Raw genomic sequence first — 21145 nt, 5'->3', positions numbered from 1 at the left:
GCTCACACGAATGTGTTATGATAACAGCATGGAGCCAGCTGGCCCAATCTATTACCAGAATTGATTATGACACTACTTAAGACTGATGTTTTATCAAATTTACTCTCCTAAATTACTAATTTTTTAATGCAGTCAATGCAACCTTGAACTATCTACCAAAAAAGCCCACAAAAAAACCCCACACAGCCATGAAGATGCCATTCTGAACAAGACACACACTAGAATCTCCCAAATATTTTTAAATGTAATTAAGCCCAAGAAAATTTCCACTTAAATCGCTCCAACAGCAAGTCCCCATGACTCACCCGGTCATTTTAATTTTTACTCACCGCCGGTGCTTGTTTACCTGAGAGAAACGGCATGTGGCCCGTAGATCTCTCGGACGGCCGACAGGTCGGCTTCGAGCTGCGGGTGCTTGTGCAGCTCCCCGTCGTAGTTCACCTGCGGGAGGGACAGTTCTGGGGTGACGCAGGCGAGGGAGAGAGTCAACCGACTCGACCCTCAAGCCATCCCTTGGACAGGTCCGGAGATGGGCGCTTTCTCTGCCGCCTTCACTTAAAAAACACAGATAATGCCGCTGTATGTTCACCAAAGTGCTTACGTCTGGCATCAGAAGTCAAGCCAGACTACTTCGGTGTGAAGAAAACGTAAATGTGAAAAGGGTTGAAATAAGTGCGTGGCAGGCAACCGGAAAACCCTCTAGACGGAAGAAAAGCCTTCCCTTCTCCCCTGCAAGAACTAGCCGCGTACACAAGCGTCGGACCCGGGAACTGCTGTGCACGGCGCCAGGGTGACGTCGGTCAGGGTCCCCGGGACCAGCGCCCGCCGCGGGAAGGGCTGCATCCGCCTCCCGCCTCCGCGTGCTCGGTCCTCCCACTAATGCGCCCGAGGCACGGAGCCTAGAGAGCGAGCAGTCACAGAAGCGGGACAAGGCGCTCGCAGGGCCGTACCCCCAACGCGGACGGCTCGGCTCAAACGTTAGCATCGTCCTGGAACATCCTGAATTCTTTTACACAGATGCCCACACGGCTCTGCCGTTCCCATGTCCATAAACTATGACTTTTCTTCCTAATAATTCTTCAGCCAACACTTTACGTTGGTGTAAGAGGAGCGGGAAGGCAACGATGCAAGTGGGGGGAAGCTCAATATTAGGGCCCATGGATTTTCACAAGGTCAATCCTCTTGCACTTAAAACTACCAGCCCACGCCTCTGTCAGTTAGAACTGTCGTCATTTCAAAATCCAGTACGCTTAACATAAAAGTGAAAAGCACAGTGAGACGCCCTGTGCAAAATCGCTGCGACGAGGTAGGGCGACGTCTGTGCCAATGAGCGATAACTGTCGAAGAACCTCAAAAGGCGCCTGAACTTCTGAAAAGGGGTAGAGCAGGAGAAACCGGTAAATTATACCGAGACCACGTGGGTCTCCCGGGTCAAGCAGGGACTTCCACCGGGACCTGCGAGGGACTGCGCTGGGGAGCGGCCCACGGCCCCGCCTACCTGTCCTCCATAATAGAATTCTTCAGAGTCGTTGTCCCCTTCAGAGTCCTCTTCCACTGTACTGCTTTGTCTTGACTCCTTAAAATAACAGAGCAAGAAGACAATTTCAATGGTCGATTTTGCCTGCCCCCGGAAAGAAAGCAGCAAGTGGCCATAATCGGTGGGTCTCCTCACAGCCCCAGGATTTTACGTGGACACATTCTTGGTGCAGAACGAGCCCCAGACTCCACAGGTAGGAAGAGATGGTCTGGTGACCTCATTTGGCTCTGTGCACATATTTCTTAAAAGTTCTACTTTGCTTATCCTGAGTTGTACAATTTAATATTTGGTGTATATATATATATAAAATAACTATATATAAGCAATTACAATTTTGAATTTATTCTGATAAAACATCTGAGAAGCTCATACTGATTCAATTTTTTTTTTTAATTTTCTTTTTCAATTACAGCATACATTCAATATTATTGTGTGTTGCTTTCAGGTATGCTGGTTCAATTTTTTATTAAAAAGTTCCTCAGCACTGTTTATTGCAGACAGTTCTCACTTCCGCTGCCAACTCTGCACAATGGCATGAAAGAAAACACTTTGATTCCGGTAATAAAAAAATCAAATTATGAAAATAAATAAGAACCACATTATAAAAAACTTGCAGAATGCAGAAACTGCTTTCGATTTCAGATTCAAAAGGAAATTTAATTAAATACGCTTGGACGTGAGGCTTGAGTTTCTAATTAACCGAAGCACATCTCTCACGTGCCTCAAGTACAATGAAAAGTCACCTGAATCAACCAGCGGTTACCATTAGTTACAACCCCTATCCCCAGCCCTGTTAAAATAATCAGGAGAAAGGGAGCCTGCTTTAGACACTAGAGTCTATTAACCCAACGTCTCAGAATCATCCCTCAACCTCTAGGCCACATTTCAAACTCTTAGGGAAAACGAAATCCTGGGAAAGGGGACCTGGGTTTTATAAAATGCTAAGTTTTCGGTAGGAGCAACAGCAGTGCCAGAGCAGTGGCTCTCGGCGTGGATCAAGTAAGATGGGATGAGCCCTACGGCAGTAAGAGAGCTGTATTGGGTGCATAGTTTTAAAGCCAAGAACCGATGGCTCCATTGCACTCACATTGTTTCTTTAATGTCCCAGTATTTACTTACAGCTTCAAGTAAATTTTCCAAAGGTAAGGAAAGCAGATGAGTTTGCTGTTTTTACTGTTGGTGATTTAACACTGGCCAGTAATAATAAGGCTGTACCCATGCTCTGTGCTACTTTTCCTAAAGAGATCATCTTTCACAAATGACATTTTAAGGGTCCCATCAAAACTATGCACAGCTGTTGATGGAGGGTAGAGGTCCTCACTCCCCCGGTTGCTAGTGGGAGTGGAATTCTTGCGATATCCCATGGAAAAGATCTTTACAAGACTCGCACCGGAGAAGAGTGATATTTATTTGCTTGGAATTAAATCCCTGACTTTCCAAAGTCCCATTTCCCCTTGTCCCGCCATAGAAGGAGTGTGGCTAAAATTAGAGCCAGTGTCCAGAATTTTCCTTCTGTGTTGGAGCCGGGAATAGTCCAGCATCAGGCTAGCTTAGCTTGAGTTTCCCCACTGCAGTGCACCAGTCCATTTTATGTGGGGCGCACATGGCTAATGCAAGGAAGCCAAGAGCGAGCTCCTTTGTTTAGGGTTTATGCCCCAAATCCCAAATTTTCGTGCGCTTGCAGTGGCCATGCTCATTCTGGCCAATGATTTGTTCCCAGGTGTGTCTGATAAATAAGTATCTCCCCTGTGTCACCCCAACTTTACTGGGCAGTGTCTATCTTCCCTTTGCTGGACCCCCTCCCCCGGGGATCTGCAGGGAATGGGCTGGTGGTTCCCCGGGGAGCGCAAGGTTGCAGCTTCCTGGTGAAGCTGCCCAAACGACAGGCCTGCACTGTCTGTCCCCCCCCCTTGCTCCTTCTATTGTTAGTAACTAGCTAATCACAACGGCACCTCGGCCACCCAGAGCTGTTACACGGATAAGGTACATAAGTGCTCCTCAGTCAACCACTTTATTTGATGAAAATAAAGAGAATAGGGTAGCTTTCGTATGCACGTATTTAGACTTTAGCCAGGCATTCCACTACCTTAAAGGCAGCTTCCTTCTCAGAGTTAATTTCAGGCCCTACCCTTGCCCCACAGCGAGTCCCTAAGACACAAGGTTTCAGCTTCATTCACTATATGCAATCTTAACCTAAACAACAACGATGATGCCAACTACAAATACTCAGCAAACTTGAAACATATCTGTACTGTTTCAGAGAAATATAAAATATGGTTTACATACCTCTCCATTTTCCTTCTGTAATTTGGATTTTATGGATAAGCAACAGTTAACGTCATTTGTTTTTCTTAATTCTGAAATTTATAAATTAAGAAATCATTTTAGTTGTCAGCATACTATTAACACACATTCAGAAGTTTCAGTACAAAAATACCGCTTAGGTGATTCTTTCCTTTGCAAGTAAATTAAGGAATATTTTGAAATTATATTATGTTGGGGAGTTACACAATACACAAGCTATTCTGATGTTTCATTGCTCACGAAAATACGGTCAAACTAAAATGCCACTACACAGATTCTTTCAGCTCTCATTATATAATTCTGGGATCTACAATGCCTTGAGTATGCATTTTAAATATTCAGGTTTTCCAGCAGTATCACTATACATGAAAACATTTTCACAAGAGCAAATATCAACATAATACATTTAAACAAGACTTTTTAAAAGTAATATAATTTTATGCACTTAAAAAACTGCCGAAAAACAAACGAATGCACTTGAGATAGAAAATGTGTAGGGAGAACCAGATTTCTAGAAGCTAAAGATTAATATCTATTATATGGGCTAAATAAAGGAAACCAAAACACAAAGCTATCTACAATTAAAAAAAAAAATTTAACCTAGAAACAAAAAAAGAGTGTATTCCTACTACCTGTGGCTATTCGATGAAAAATTACTGGAATTGGCTCTGTAGTAACTAATACATCTTCATCATTTTCTGAACTTGACACATATGTATTATCTGCAAAGAAATACAGAAAATTAAAGGCACAGTAACGTGAAAAAGTACATCCTTTATAAAAATATGAAGTTATATCCAACTTACTTTTAACAGCGCTGTTCTAGTAAAGTGTCAAAAATAATGACGTGAATTGCAAACTTGTGTGTGAACTAATTGTAAATGGTCTCTTTAGAGACGTTTGCATCTCCTAGAGAAATACAGACTTTGGGATAGACACTATCCACATGCATCTAAAATATCCCATATGTGGTAATGAATCATTCAGATGCAACTGGGTCCTTCCCAGTGTCAGTCTCTACAGTTCGGGGTTCAGGATAGAGGGAGAAAGTTCGACTGGACACTAGGTGACCCCCAAAATCTCCACATCAGGTTGTTAAGGAATCTGAGCTGAAGCTTTTGTTGTAAATCACATCCCCCATATAACTCTAATGTATGTTTTTTTTATTTTCTAAATTTCATTTTTCAATCACAGTTTACTTTCATATTATTTTGTATTGGTTCCCGGTGTGCAGCATAGAGGTTAGACAACCATACTTTCTAAACTGATTCAAAGCCTCACAATTATTTTCCTTCCACAAATTAACTTTACCTAAATCATACAAGTTAAACGCATAGGACATTGAATTACTCCATACATGCTTTGTTTCTTAGGCATTTTTGTTTGTTTGTTTCCTCCGGGGAAGAAAGTGTTTTGACAAATTTAGGACTTTCCCCTGGTAAATACTGACCTCTAGGTGTATGGTAACGTAACAGAACACGGGCTATTTACTCTACTTCGCTCATGGACGGTTCCAGCTGTTTAACCAACACGGCACCAATTCATTAATAACGGCCCCACAATGCACTGGACGATGCGTAAAATGCAGAAACGGAAACATGAAAATAAAAGCACAAAGCGTCCCTTACACACAGCGGAGGCCTGTGCTCATTTCTGCTGGGGAGCGAGCGGGCGGGGGAGTAAACACACAGCCCCAGACCTCGAGCCCCGTTTTCACAGCATCCGGTCAGTACAGCGCGGACACGGTTTCTCATCGATGGGCAGCTAAGTCACCGCTGTTTCCAAAGCAACATCTGTGCTGTGTTTAGACCCCGAGTAGTGAGCGGGGACAGTGACAGGTCCGCGCAGGCCCGCCACACGAGACTCGGCAGACGCACGGCTCGAATGCTTAGCCGGGGGAGAGAGGAGATGCGTGTGGGTTCGACTAGAGCAAACAGGTCCGCCTCATTACTTTGATTTGTTTTAATTACAAACTTTGCCTTGTTTCATTTTCAAGCGGCATCGGGGAGGGTGTGAGAGCTGTGTGTTTAACAAGCGGGCCCGCAGGTTGAGAGATTTGACACGGATGCGTTTTAATGGTCCCACCTTTAGTTGACGGCTTATCCGGAGGCTCTTCTGTCCGAACCTTGTGCTCCCAGGTAAGGAGTCAAAACCCCTCTATTAAAGTCTGTTTTTACATTTCTTATACCCTCATTCAAAATTATTTGCTTCCTAATCAACTTAGTTTTTTTTTCTGTGCACAATGGATTCCTTGAAGCAAACTTAGGAGAAAAGAGAATTAGAAGGGAGCATTAAGGCAGCAGAAGTGACGGCTGAGCGCCGACCAGAGGGGACACAGAACAATCTGAGAAATGGACACAGTGCCCTGCAGCGTCTCGGTGTCGTGGAACGACGGGGTTTGACCAAAGCATCAAGAGGGCAAGTAAATTAGGACATTTTGTTTCAGAAAACGGGGCTTTACAGGATGAAATGGCTTACACGGTGTCGTCACTGGAAAGCCGTCCAGTTTGATTCAAGACAACAGTCTGGTGCATACATGTTGGGCACGTGAAAGACGGGACTGTGTGTCAAACATACTGTTTTCTAAGAGACTGCCTACCAGTCTGTGTTTGATTAATATTAAGGCATTAGAACAGTTTAAATTTCTGTTTCTGGTTTGGTTTGAGTAAACCAACATGTTTTCTGGTTTCATGACAGTATCTATTAAAGTGCCTTTCCGATATAATCAACAGGCCAGATCACAGAGGTGCACCCATGTCAGAAGCAGATGTGCAGGGGGGCAGGCAAAGCCCGTCGCATGTAGACCCTGTGCAGGGGGCAGGCAAAGCCCGTCGCATGTAGACCCTGTGCAGGGGGCAGGCAAAGCCCATCACATGTAGACCCTGTGCAGGGGGCAGGCAAAGCCCGTCGCATCCAGACCCTGTGCAGGGGGCAGGCAAAGCCCGTCGCATCCAGACCCTGTGCAGGGGGCAGGCAAAGCCCGTCGCATCCAGACCCTGTGCAGGGGGCAGGCAAAGCCCGTCGCATCCAGACCCTGTGCAGGGGGCAGGCAAAGCCCATCACATGTAGACCCTGTGCAGGGGGCAGGCAAAGCCCATCACATGTAGACCCTGTGCAGGGGGCAGGCAAAGCCCGTCGCATCCAGACCCTGTGCAGGGGGGCAGGCAAAGCCCGTCGCATCCAGACCCTGTGCAGGGGGCAGGCAAAGCCCCTCGCATGTAGACCCTGTGCAGGGGGCAGGCAAAGCCCGTCGCATCCAGACCCTGTGCAGGGGGGCAGGCAAAGCCCCTCGCATGTAGACCCTGTGCAGGGGGCAGGCAAAGCCCGTCGCATGTAGACCCTGTGCAGGGGGCAGGCAAAGCCCATCGCATCCAGACCCTGTGCAGGGGGGCAGGCAAAGCCCCTCGCATGTAGACCCTGTGCTGGGGGGCAGGCAAAGCCCGTGACATCTAGACCCTGTGCTGGGGGGCAGGCAAAGCCCGTCGCATGTAGACCCTGTGCAGGGGGCAGGCAAAGCCCGTCGCATCCAGACCCTGTGCAGGGGGTCAGGCAAAGCTCGTCGCATGTAGACTCTGTGCAGGGGGCAGGCAAAGCCCGTCGCATGTAGACCCTGTGCAGGGGGGCAGGCAAAGCCCGTCGCATGTAGACCCTGTGCAGGGGGCAGGCAAAGCCCGTCGCATGTAGACCCTGTGCAGGGGGCAGGCAAAGCCCATCGCATCCAGACCCTGTGCAGGGGGGCAGGCAAAGCCCCTCGCATGTAGACCCTGTGCTGGGGGGCAGGCAAAGCCCGTGACATCTAGACCCTGTGCTGGGGGGCAGGCAAAGCCCATCGCATCCAGACCCTGTGCAGGGGGCAGGTAAAGCCCATCGCATGTAGACCCTGTGCAGGGGGGCAGGCAAAGCCCCTCGCATGTAGACCCTGTGCAGGGGGCAGACAAAGCCCGTCGCATGTAGACCCTGTGCAGGGGGCAGGCAAAGCCCGTCGCATGTAGACCCTGTGCAGGGGGCAGGCAAAGCCCCTCGCATGTAGACCCTGTGCAGGGGGCAGGCAAAGCCCGTCGCATGTAGACCCTGTGCAGGGGGCAGGCAAAGCCCCTCGCATGTAGACCCTGTGCAGGGGGCAGGCAAAGCCCGTCGCATGTAGACCCTGTGCAGGGGGCAGGCAAAGCCCCTCGCATCTAGACCCTGTGCAGGGGGCAGGCAAAGCCCGTCGCATGTAGACCCTGTGCAGGGGGCAGGCAAAGCCCCTCGCATCTAGACCCTGTGCAGGGGGCAGGCAAAGCCCGTCGCATCTAGACCCTGCCCCCAACCAGAGGTCCATCCTGTTAACCTGAGCCGCTGGCGGCCTCGCTGTAAATGGGCGAGAATTGTCGCAGCTGCAGGAATGGGTTCGGTGCCTTCTCCTGCAGTTGTGGTTTAAATAATGGTTTCTAAGGCTGCCTCAAACCACTCTGACGTCTGTTATAACGTCATGTTGTTTAGACGTGGAAACAAACGGTGCGGAGCGCGTTCAGGGTGACAGGCTGAGTCAGGAACAGAACAGGATGTCTTCCCACACGTCCCTCGCTGGATTCTCCCTCGTGACTCCAGAGCTGCCAACTGGTTTTCTTAAAACTTCTGAGGACTGCTAGGTTCTTGAGCGTGTGTGTCGTTGACGTTGAGGACCTGCAGGCCTTTGGCGAAGGCCGTAAGGAGCAGGAATATTCTCTCCCCTCCCTCCCAGGCCGTGCAAGCGTGACCGGGATGTATGCGGACCACTGGGAGCTATGGAAAAGCATCTCTTAGACTATTGCTTTTATTCTGTCTCAAATGCAACATAATTTAGGCCAAGTCATTCCATTATTCGTCCCTATGTAACTAAGAGAAATAATATAAATAGCAATTACGCTGTTGTTATGATGTAATAGGAATATCTCCCCTGAATGTTCTTTGTAACATTCAGGTCAGACCCCAAGCCAACCAATGACCATCCCTCTTGTAAAGCCGAGGAAAGCAAGGCTCAGAGAGATTACCGTGCTCAAATTAGTTAAGTGACTAAAGTATTAATACCACAGTTAGTACGTGGTGAAACTGACTGCATCCAAAAATCAATGTGTTTTATTATTTTTTATTATTATAATTTTTTGATATATCTTTATTGATTTCAGACAGAGGAACGGAGAAGAAAAGAGAGAGATAGAAACATCAATGATGAGAGGGTCATTGATCGGCTGCCTCCTGCACACCCCCGACTGAGGATCGAGCCGGCAACCCGGGCCTGTGCCCTGACCGGGAATCGAACCGCGATCTCCTGGCTCCTAGGCCAATGCTCAACCGCTGAGCCACGCCCGGCCGGGCAATGCTTTATTTTTTTAATAACAAAAAATTGTCACTCGATGATCGTGATACCTTGTAGAGCATACAGAAGGGATGAGAGAATCCCTAAGCCTCCTGACTAAAGGGGCGGCGGAGGAAGGTTCTGCTGCTTCGCTAGGGCAAAGCCAATGACCTACGCCTGACGCTTCCCTTTAAACAATAAAATGCCACCTGCAGCGTGAGCTCGGTGCAGAAGCACGGTAAACCAGAAGGCTGCTCTCTTTCTCTACCTTATTTTGAACAATCAGCGTATCCCTTAGTATTTCATTCATGTACCTGTTATTATGTATTTCTAAAACTCAATAAAGACCCTCTGAATTTTCATTTTCACAAAAACAAACTCTGAAAGGAGTTTCAATACACGACACAGGTTACTTAATAGATTAAAATTATAAAATGACACATCTGTTTCTAAAAAAACACACAGGGTGGCACAGTCCAGAATTTGGAGGATTCTGCTGACACTTTTCCACAGGGCAAAGAAAATTCCATATTTTCAAATTTAGATGATGAACTAATAATCCTTGAACCATATAATCCAGGAAAGAGGGGGATTAGCAGGAGGAATTAAGTCAAAGGGGAAAAAAGACAAGAATAAATATAAAACAACAGAAACGAGAAGAGAGAAATAACTGCGGAGCTACGGAAGACTTTTAGACTATAGACTGAGTGCTAAAAAACAAACAAAACTTCTCGCTAAAAAAATCTGGACATTTCACCGACACAGTGAGTTTCAAAAAGAACTCACGGTAAAAAATGACTAAGACACAGAAAAACAGGACAGGCCCATAATCACGGCCGAAAAATAAGACAACTGCCCTAGAAACACCCTTCACAAGACGCCAGGCTCAGAAGTTCCAGCAGATGCCGAAACAAGGGTAACTCCTTGAGCAACTCGAAGTCTCCAACAACAGCGTAAAGGACACGATGCGCGTCGTTCCTACAGCCCCACACGAAGGGACCCGCTCACGCAGCTGGCTGCTCAAAGGAGAAAGCGCAGGTGATACCTCAACAGATGCCGCACAAGAACTGGATAGAAACGTAAGACTCCTGCTCAGCAGAAGCCGCTTGGTAAGCGAGGAAGGCAATGCCCCGTCCTCTGCAACCAGGCCGCCGCGGGCCTGCGCACCGATTCGGGGAAAAGGAACAGAGCTGCCAGCACTCGCGTCCGCCACCGACACTCATCCTGGACGGCTCGCCAGAGCAGGAGGGAAAACGCCGGAAAGGACGCGCAGACGCATACATTTGAAATACTATTGTCGGTCCGAGAAATCAAGCAGATTAACGGCACTCTTCGTGCAAATAAATGTAGATTAAAACTTAACAACTGGGGAAATACTGCCAGACTGGCACTCGCGTTAAACAAAGCAGCACAGAGACGCCACGACTCGTTCTCCGGAGGTGGGGGAATCAGAGCTGAGCCGGAGGCCTGGCCTCACCACCGGACAGCGCGTCCTCGGCAGGCACGGCTGGACTTCGCTCGGCCCCTTTCTTCAAGCGTAAAGTGTCACGACAGCCCCTGCTCTGTCTCTACAGAGACCGGCACTTAGAACCAATTCAGTTCCGTACGTGACAATACCTGACGTCCAGAGTGCCGGCTGCGTCCGCCAAGTCAAAATCCTACCCGGAACACACGATCTCTCCCCTCGTGGGCTTTGTTTATGCTCCTTTTCTTTTTAGAAGTAAAATGATATTGGAAATTCACTATAAACTGCTCCAAGAAAGGAATTCCGTTTCTAAAAGGCACAGATGAAAACCAAGGCTTTATTTTAAAATTTCAGTTTTTCCAATGCTGTCCCTCCGAGGGGGGCTCCCGTGGGGCGAGAGAGAGGGATACCTCTCGGCCACAAGAGGGAGCTACACATTCGGTTCGTCTGATGGATTGAAGGCGCCTTTTAGCGTATTTCCTGTGCCACCCAACACTTCCCTGTCTTCAAGCTGGGCTTTGATCTGTGGCATTATTTCTAGCCCTTGAATTAAAGCCCTGCGCCGCGAAGGGCTAACACCTCTAGGACCTGCTCAGTTAAGAAGCACAATAATTCTGGTATTTACAACAAACTGTGGGGCTTTTCCCCCCTAAGATGCTTAGCAAACATTCAACATCAAAAACCCTCTATATCATAATAAGTGAGGGCTGACTGCAAGCCCATGTACAGAAAATATTTTCCTTATAAATGTATCTTGTCTTGGTTCTTCCAATACAATCTGCCAAGAATACTTTGTATACTATTAAAAAATCGGTTTATCTTTAATAATACATAATGCCCCTTTGTAAAATCGCACAGTAGGTAAAATACTATGCTTAAAACATGGAGATCATACCCCAAAAAGGTTACAAACTGTCTCCTGTTCTCAGAAGGGAGTCTGATTTACAAAATCATTTCAAAAGGTGACATTTGATCTTACAGAAGAATATTAAAATTCAACATGCGTAATGCAAACTGCCGCAGGGAAACACTCAGCTTAAATGTAAAGGAGTAAGTTTTACAATGTCCTCGTACCACATTATAAACTAATTCTTTTTCAAAAATACTCAAAAGTATATATAATCAGAATTACTTATATCATTCTAGTCATTTTATACCAAAAAATATGATCCCCAATCACACAAATTATGAGAATAAAATGTCTAGATTTTTGAATAGAAATTGGAATTCTGCTTCCAATTTATGACCCTGACAGGTCACAACAGTTACTTTAGTAACCATCGGATTTCATTCAGTAAAAATCCTGGAATAAAACAGATACAAAAGGAGGTTGACAGTTATCAGTACGCAAAACAGAGTTTATTCCTGTGTCATTTATTATATTATTTTCCATACGAACAGCTGTAAACCTACTGCTGCTCCACCCTGTATGTGTGAAATACAAGCAGGTAAAATGGGCTAGTCTTGGCATTACAGAGTCCTGCGTCGCACCCTTCCCACAGGTACGCCAAATCGAGCCGTGCGATCTACGCCAAGTCAGCAATGCCTCTGCTGCTGCTCGAGATAAAAGCATGGACATCATTTGTGAGAAAAATGCTAAAGAGAAACATCTTGTTGACATCTTCAAGTTATCACGACTTAAATGTCAGCTCACACACCTTGGGCTCTGTTGAGATTATAGGAGCCCAGAGTATACGGCTGACGCAGAGGAAAGATGCTTGTTTGCTTTTCAGAAAAATGGGTCTGCAGGGATCTGTACTCTATGGACGAGCGTGTGTGGACCTGGCCCTGTATTTCAGGACAGTGAGGACAGCTGTGTCCATGGGAGACGGCCGGCACGGGGCATCCACGGGCCCTGGGTTACTGGGTTCAAATCCCAGTTCTTTCTCTTACTAGCAGGGGAACCATCCATCTGGGAAATGGGGGAATTATGGGCACAAGCTCACAGGACTGTTGTGTGAGTTGTTCAAATATACACTGAGAGAGATGAAGAAAGGTTATTTTTTTTAGCTATTACTATTATTTTAGCTGTTTTTACCTATTACTTTTACATTGTGAAAAGCCAACCGATGTTCCAAAACCAACACCTAAACCAGCTTGAAGAGTCTTTAATTGCAATGAGGTAAACGCTGAGGCGGAAGCTAACCATAGGGCCCAAGTCAAGTCTTCTCGCGAGGCAGCTATTTGGACTCCGAACCGCATCCCAGGTGAGACAAGCGCCTCGCAGGCCATCACAATTCTTCCGTATCTTCAAGTCGTCCCTGCCAGCGCTTCCCCTAAATACAGCCACGTGCACTTTACGTCTCCGGAAGGAAAAATACGCGAGGGAATCATGACATAAACATTTGCGATAAAAATAAAAAGAAGGAAACATACCTGGGTAATCTTCAGATACATGTACGGAATAGGACACACTGTTAAAACCAAAACAGAGAGAGAAGGTCACGTTGTTGCTGTGGAAGAAACGCGTTTACAAAATAAAATGCAGCCCCGAGCCCCGAGCCCCGAGCCCCGAGCCCCGACACAGACGCAAGTACACAGAAGACGACCTACGAACGAAACACACCGGCAGCCCCCTTTCAGATCCGACTTCGGAAACGGGCAGGTTTTTAAGGTTTGAGATGGGAGACTCCCAGGTCTTGAAGACACATTTTCCAGGAGTACAAATGGTCTTTGAAATATCTTTCTCCCAACGGGGCTATTTTCTTTAGTATGTATAAATAGGTCTTTTTATCTCAGCAACGCCTGACGTTCCCTGACTTATGATCGTTTGTTATTTTGCACAGATCTTATCAAGTCACCTTTTCTACCAGAAATGAAGTACTCCCCCCGCTCAGCACAGCAGTCAGGAATTGAACATTTCCTTCCATATTCTTCCCCACAGTCCGCTGTGCTTTTGAAACATGCCCCTTTTTTGAAAGAATTTGCCAAGTGAAGACGGCGTAACTAACCGGCCCTCGGCCAAGCTTTTACCGTCACGCTGCGTAATGAACGACCCCCTGTTCTCGGCGGGACTGATGTGTTGCAAAACTGCTTCTCAAAAGGCATCTTAACAGCCCCGTCTCGGTCACCCCACCGCCTCCGTGTGCTTCTCTCGGGCCGTGGGAACCTGCCGCACGTGGGGCTCCCTCTCCTCCCATCAGCTGGACCGCAGGCCGCCTTGGGGAGGGCCCTGTCCCCTTGCATTTTCAGCGCGGCACCATCTGAGCGCAGGACACGCAGCTCCCGGTCAAGGCTCGCCCTTTGAACGCGCGAGCGGAGCTGCCCCCCGCCACAGAGACGTCGGCGGAACTCAGTTCAAGTTCGGTCTAATGAACGGCCTGTTAGGAGCCCCCCAAATCGATTCTCTCCGAAGGACCATGCAGAACGCAGGCTGTGCACAGTACCATTTACAAAGCGAACCCAACACGATCCAAATTACTCGACACGCGGCCAAGTGGGAAAACCCAACCCCCGGTCAAGAGAAAAGTGGGCCCGCGGCACAGCATCAAGAGCAGGACGCCGGCAGGAGCGCAGAGCCGGTCAGCGCTAGTCACGTCACCCCCCAGCCTGTGCCCGACCCCGCCGCTGGGTCGAAGATTCCCGCGGGCTCCCACGCCAGCCTCCCTTCGCAACACCCCTCGCCCCCGGCAGCCTCCAATCAATCCTCCGCCGTCTCTGTGGTTTCGTAATTTCAAGATGATTATATAAATGGAATCACAGAGTATGAAGCATAACAGTGTTTTAAGGAGATTCAGGTTTTTGGTTTTTTTTTAGATTCTGAGATCGGCAATATTTAGGATACCCCAAAGAACAATCAAATTAGGGAGCTGCCGTCTAGTGAAAGGAGACCGGCCCGCGGGGAGGTCTGTAATGGGGGGAGGGCGGGAACCAAGGGCAGATACCAGCCCCCCGCCCGGAGCCCGGGGTGGGGAATTGGGGCCCAGAATCCAATGCTAAGAATCGCAGGAGGAAACACGTCAGTGGTGCCTCAGACACGCTGGGTGAAACACGCACGCTGGCCCCACGTGAGTCTATGTTCCCGCGATCCCTTCCCCTGTACAGCGAACTGTGCTGAGCAGAAACGGAACCGCGATGACCAAGGCGGCCCCTCGCGGTGGCCTGTGCAACGGGAGCCTGGGGGGCTGCCAGGTCACACTCGGCACTGAGACGAATTACTTCCCAACAGCGACTGCCTCGGCCAACAGCAGTTGGCTTCATTTTTCACCCAAACCAATGTCTCGGTCCCGGATGAGGCCTCCACACGCTCCCACGCCGCTCTCCAGTCAGGGAGCCTGCTGCGGTGAGAGCCACAGAAGCAGGGTCAGACCCCGGCTCTGAGCCTCGCTGGCCGGGCGGCCTCAGAAAAACGACTTCTGCACGCTCGGCTCCATCCCTGCAGTAAAACGGGGGAGTCCAGACTGCCTCCCAGGCCTGCTGGGAAGGTTTAACGGCCTAACAGGTGCCAGGCTGCAGGACGATGCCAGGGACAGGGAAGCAGGTGCCCGGTGATGTCAGGCGGCTCCCAGGACGGGCAGTGAGAATCTGCAGAAGTGAAGCTTCCCACGGATGAGTGCTCTCCGGGGAACTCGATTTGCTGAGGTTCACAACAGGCATGTCACATTCATCAGGGACGGAAGCTCACACTGAGGATTTCACTTATGGCTGTACTGTCCTCAGGATATCAGGAGACATCTTCTGTTCAGGATCACACTCATTTTTCAAGTATGAAACAGGAGCAAGAGCCCAGCGAGATGATCCAGCAGGTCTGCGCCACACGGAAGGGAAATCACAGGGAAGGAAAGTCACAGGGAAGGAAATCACAGGGGCCGTGAAATCCGAATCGGCTTCGCTCTGCGGCTCCCCAGCTCCCGGGGCGACTCTGCAGCAGCAGCAGACACGGACGATGGAGCTGGAGGGCCTCGCGGGTGGGGCCAGAAGCAGAGCAACCACCAGGCTGGCGTGGGGGAGGGAGGAGGGGTGGCGGAGCTGTGGATCATAAACACTAACGCGGGGAAAAATGCCGGGAAGGGGTGAAAGGAAACGATGGGCAGGAGAAGGAAGGAAAACCTGGAGCGAGCCTGGAATTCTGATTCAGGAAAAAATGTCCCCAGGATTCCAGAGTCTGCGAGGTTACAAGTGTCCTGAGGTGCTGGGCGCTCAGCACAGGTCAGTCAACGTGTGTCTGGTGTAGGCTCTACACACGACACGGCACCAGGTCCTTAACATCCCGGGTTTAAAACGAGAATCTAGAAAGTATTTCTGTAACCTAGATACATTTTTAAAAATAAAACGATTGCTTCCACCCCTTATTCCTCCAAAAGCTTCGTCCCAACAGAGATACCCCTCGACTGCCAGGAGCCTGGGGATCCTGCAGGAGCCCTCAGACACTCAGTATCGACCCAAGCGCCCAGCCGGGCGTGGCTCAGCGGTTGAGCGTCGACCTAGGATCCAGGCGATTGGGGTTCGATTCCCCGTCAGGGCACATGCCCGGGTTGTGGGCTCGATCAATGACTCTCTCATCATTGATGCTTCTCTCTCTCTCTCTCCCTCTCCCTTCCTCTCTCTGAAATCAATAAAGATATATTTTAAAAAAATATATCGACCCAAGCTTGTATTTTGTCTACATGTCTGTTTACCGTTACAGCTAAGCCATTCATGGGGTCATTCTTGTATCTGAACTCACCGCTCCCTCTACTACCATTCTATTCCTGGATTGTCTATGAAGAACTAACAAAAGATGGAGTTTCGACCTAGTGCCCAAGCCCACAGGTCTAAGAATGCCCTCTAAGAAGAGCTGAGAGCAAATGCAAGCTGGCGGTTTTAGCACCACAGAGACGGGAACCCAGACCTGAGATGAAAGCATGTTAGGTTTAGAAGACCTTTCAGAAGCTATGATTCAGTGTCTGTATTTTTTTTTTTTTAATATATCTTTGTTGATTTCAGAGAGAAGAAAGGAGAGGGAGAGAGAGAGAGAAACATCAATGATGAGAGAGTCATTGATGGAGCCCACAACCCGGGCATGTGCCCTGACTGGGAATCGAACCCCGACTGCCTGGATCCCAGGTCAACGCTCAACCGCTGCGCCACGCCCGGCCGGGCTCAGTGTCTGTATTTTATAAGGGGGTCCCCAAATCTGTGGCTTCCTGCCACCCCTACCTCAGACCTCCCGGATCCTGAGCCCACGCTTTTGCCCGCAGAGCCCAGGGTCCTGCAGAGCAAGTAGAACCAAGGATTTTCTTGTGCACAACCCCTTTCCTTACTCTCTGAAACCCAAGTCGCTGTCTCTGACAAACCAAATCCTTGTCTATCTTTTCTCCCCCACTTTAGATCACTTCTAGAATTTACTTGAGAAAAAGCAAAATGCAGAAACTAAGAATAATGTTGTAGCTAAAGGCGAGCGGTCCTTCACCCCAGGTACAGTGCCTGTGGGTACAGGGCTCAGCTCTGTATGTGCAAGACGACAGCTCAGACCGGGGGACAGATGTGCCCCATCTGGCTCCCAGACTCACGTGGGCCTCCTGGAACAAAACCCACGCCAGCGCTCACAACCCACCTCCCCACGGGGCAAGGAGACTGTCCGGACGCCCACGTCCAACGCCAGCTCCTGCACCGGGAGCCTGAGGGCGGGTTTGGGAAGGCTGGACGCTCACATTTGCTATTTTGATGCTGGGCGCTTCCCAGGTCATTCATCGTCCCTTCAAGTTATCTTCCAAATGTTTTCTAAATATCCGGGCAGACCGTCTTCACTGTTATTAGCTACCACGTATCTGTGTTTTATGCAGAGCGAGGACGCCCAGGGCACTCCCCCCACCAGGAACCCTCCCATCACCACGTCCACATGCACAACGATCGGCTGCGGAGGCCACGGCCTCATCTCCCTGTCCCCGGAGCTCACCAAGCCCACGCTGTCCCCCGGACCTTGACTTGGAGGGGAACGGCTCCACTCCTGAACCTCGACCCCGGCATCCCAGCTCCTAGGCAGTTTTCCTGCCTTCTGGCCCTCGGTCCTATTCCAACCATCTGGCTCCCTCGAGGCCCCTGCTTTCCCTCTGCATGGTCAGCCAACCAGTGACTCTCTCATCACTGATGTTTCCATGTGTCTCTCTCTCCCTCCCTCTCCCTTCCTCTCTCTAAAATCAATAAAAAAATATATATATATACTAAAAATGCAGACTTTGGGAAACCCTCCTTCCCTGGCTCCTGAACTCCCCCTCCCTCAGGTCTCATCTTGCTTTCAAAGGTGCTCGTTTTAACCTCTTGGCTTTGGTATTTCACATCTTGTTTCCATATTTCAATGCCTTCAGCCCTGCTGACTGCTCTACTTTTCCACACAAGTAACCACAACTACATCCACGCGTCTCCTGCTGACCATAAATAAGCAGAAACCTCAAAAATTCCCTACCTCTGATCCAAGTAGGCGGCTTCTTTTTTTTCTTTTCACAGTTTCAGTAGGATCTTCTACAAGCAAATTTAACCCAATACATAGAAAGCAGAACTCAGGGCCTCTTTACATTAATGTTCAACTCAGCAAACAGAACACCCAGAAATTCAGAGCCAGTAACGGCAGCAGATCTCTTCACATCTGACCACCTTGGGGCCCAAGCCCTGACCACCTCGGGGCCCAAGCCCTGGCCACCTCTGGGGCCAGGGGATCTGCTTTAGTGGATGTGAAGTGGGGCCTGGGAGTGAGCATTTCTAAAAAGCACTTCGGGTGATTCGGATGAAGGTAGGCCCTGGACCTTGTTTCCAAAACGCACAGATACTGACTGTGCAGAACGTAATTCTAACTCCCCGGCGTGTCCTCTGAGGCCCTTCATGAGCTGACCCCTAACTAGCGGACAAGCCCAAACCCTGACCAGTACCTGCAAGACCTAACGTCCAACCATTTCAAGTGCTGCCATTCCTGAGACAGGTCATTTTTTCACACAAAGGAGGTGGAGACGGTCTGGATTTGAAATCTGGCCAGATAACAAACCACTCTCTGCCTCAGTTCCCTCCTCTGTAGCACCTATCCCTTAGGGCTAATGGGAGGAATGAACAAGTTAATATGTGTAAAGCACTTAGAAGAAAAAACATCAAAACATCCAATAAACATCAGCTGCCTCACTGATAACATCGCTGCCGTTATGACGACTCCTACCCAGAGACGTGGTTTCCTGGATACATTCCCTCTCCCCTCAGGACTCAATCTCAGGGACAACAGCCTCGGAAACGTCTCTGACAACCCAGGCACACTTGGGCGTCCCCTCCCCTCTGTCCCACTCACCTTGACATTAACTGTCCTCTAGGTTACTCAAGGTTCAGACCAAACACTTCCGTCCTCAAACTCCCAGGGATCCGACACCCACCACTCAAAACGATTTCTGAACAAATGAGCAAATCCTATCTTTCCCCGAAATTACCCGAGGATATACCAGGACAGTCCTTGACAGAACACCTACTACTTGGGCGACTGACTGTCTAAATATGTGATAAGAATCAGCAAACTCGGACACCAAGAGCTCACCCGTCGGAGCACAACACCCACCTCGCATTCCCCTCCCGGGCTTTTTGTGATGTGCAGAGAGAATGGGCTCTGAAGGCCCAGGTCACAGGTATTCTCTGTATTTTTATTTCCAAATCTACGCAATGAGGGTGATACTTGCATTATTACCAATCTTGATAGAACGAGATAAAATTCAATGACACAATGTAGGGGAAGATCTCTGAGATGCTGGAGGGCTGGGGTGGAAGGAAGCGCCAATCATTTTCAGTACAAAGGTGTAGAAACATTAGCATTTCAACCTGACCAGCAGTGTCCTGGCTGACCTGTCAGGAGAGCTGTACACGTGGAAGCCTTTATTTAACCTACTCCTGCCTGGAAAGAATAAAAGAAGGAACATCAGTTCTCCTAGATGGAAGGGAGCAGGGGTGTGGGAAACGTCTGATCGGAATTTGTGGCAACACCATCTACGCCACGCGAGCAACACCCGTGCTTGATCCAAGGTCTCCGACGTCAACTGTGCCCGGGTGTCCTCTGCCTCAGCGCGGAGACAGGACCACCAAGTTCTCCTTCCACGAGGGAAACATCTTTCCCACCAACAAAATGAACTGCTGATAAAGGACAACTCATCCCACCCATCCCGAAGGTAAAAGGGGGGCGACACTAGCCCGTTAAACGCTTCATTTCTCGGTAACACACACGCTCCCATCTTCAAAGCTTATTTCCATCGTCTTTGAGTGACCCTTCAGCAGGTGAGGTAGCAGGACTGGAAGGAATGGTGTGCGTGCGTTTGATTTTCCCGGACGAGGCCAAGCCGGCAGCTTCTGTGCTTCAAGGCCGCACTCCAGGCCGCGTGCCTGGGCGGTTAGGCGCGCTCTCGGCGCGGGGGAGCTGGCAGGACCCAGGCGCCTGGATTCGAAGCCTAGGTGCGCGCTTGATTCATGGCATTAATGCGCCACACGGTCTGAGCGAAATTTCCCATTTTCTGCCTGAGGCGGAAGCAAGAGCCAGCGGTGTGTTTAAATAAGGCAAGCTCTGCTTCTTTCTTGTTTAGTCGCAACCAAAAGTAAAGGGAGGTCGCGTGCGATTCCCACAACATGCGAGCAGGCGACGGGCGTGCCAAGTCACCAGCACTAAACCAAATTCATCACATAGATAGTATTCCCAGAGTTCTTCCTCTAAAGTTGACTGCGGGGGCTTTTCTTCTCTGCACCTTTTGTGACTGTAACTAATTCAACATTGTTTTGATAAACATTCACTAAAATGTAGATGCCTCCGCTGTCCCTGTTTTACCTCTGAGCTCAGGTTATAAATGGTGACAGAAATGTTCACAGTGGCTGCCGGTGGTCTACCCAGCATCCCATCCCAAGGCTGAAACGCTACATACGATGGAATAATTTACAACCGAGGCAGGTTCTGTTGGGGGCAAGAAAACACGTTTTAAGCAAACGCTATAAATATTCAGAGATAACTGCATTAGATACTAAGATATTGCCTCTGCAACTTTCTCAAATATTTAAGATACATAAAAGCAGTTCTTTCCAAAATAATTTCTTGGGAAACATCAAGCACCATTTTTTTTCCCCCAAGTTAAATTTACTGCAGTAACGCTGGTTAACAGCATTATACACATTTTAGGTGTCCATCAAGCATAATTCTTAAGACCACTGAAGGCCCTGCAGAATCCAACCGGGCTACCTGTCCAGTCCTTGTCTTCCAACACTGTCCTGCGTTCTCTCTCTGCCAATAAAAACAAAAAGGTCCCCATCCGGCTCTAACTCATGCCCTGCTCCCTCGGCCTGGAATTCTCCCCCCTTCCACCCACTCCCTTCTGCCTGTTAACTCAAAACACATACCACCTCCCAGGAAAAACCTGCTGGTCGCCCTTCCCAGACTTGGACGCAGCGGACTACAGAGCGAGCAATGGCACAGTCTGCAATTACACACTGACTTGCAGGACGTTAACATTTGCCTCCCCGCTAAGTCTGCCGTAAGACAGAAGGCGTCTGCTTTCTTCACCACGGTATCCCGGCAGCTCCCGTATGACCGGCACACAGT

The 21145-nt window shown here is 49.0% G+C and overlaps 1 protein-coding gene across 3 annotated transcripts in view; it reads right to left on the bottom strand.

Annotated features, from left to right (window-relative positions):
• PARP8 (poly(ADP-ribose) polymerase family member 8) overlaps positions 1-21145 on the bottom strand; it is a 129141-nt gene that overhangs the window by 43537 nt on the left and 64459 nt on the right. For all 3 annotated transcript variants that reach the window (XR_013998385.1, XM_081131399.1, XM_081131400.1), the window contains exons 3-7: positions 13000-13037; positions 4474-4563; positions 3824-3894; positions 1499-1576; positions 347-441 (exon numbers count right to left, since the gene is read on the bottom strand). Coding sequence is in view for 2 of the 3 variants with exons in the window: in XM_081131399.1 (XP_080987525.1) it covers positions 347-441; positions 1499-1576; positions 3824-3894; positions 4474-4563; positions 13000-13037 (372 nt within the window). In the remaining variant the exon portion in view is untranslated. The remainder of the gene's footprint in view (positions 1-346; positions 442-1498; positions 1577-3823; positions 3895-4473; positions 4564-12999; positions 13038-21145) is intronic.

Source organism: Miniopterus schreibersii (genome assembly GCF_964146895.1).
Source record: "Miniopterus schreibersii genome assembly, chromosome: 3".
NCBI lineage: Eukaryota > Metazoa > Chordata > Mammalia > Chiroptera > Miniopteridae > Miniopterus > Miniopterus schreibersii.
This window is presented reverse-complemented; position numbering and strand designations above follow the sequence as displayed.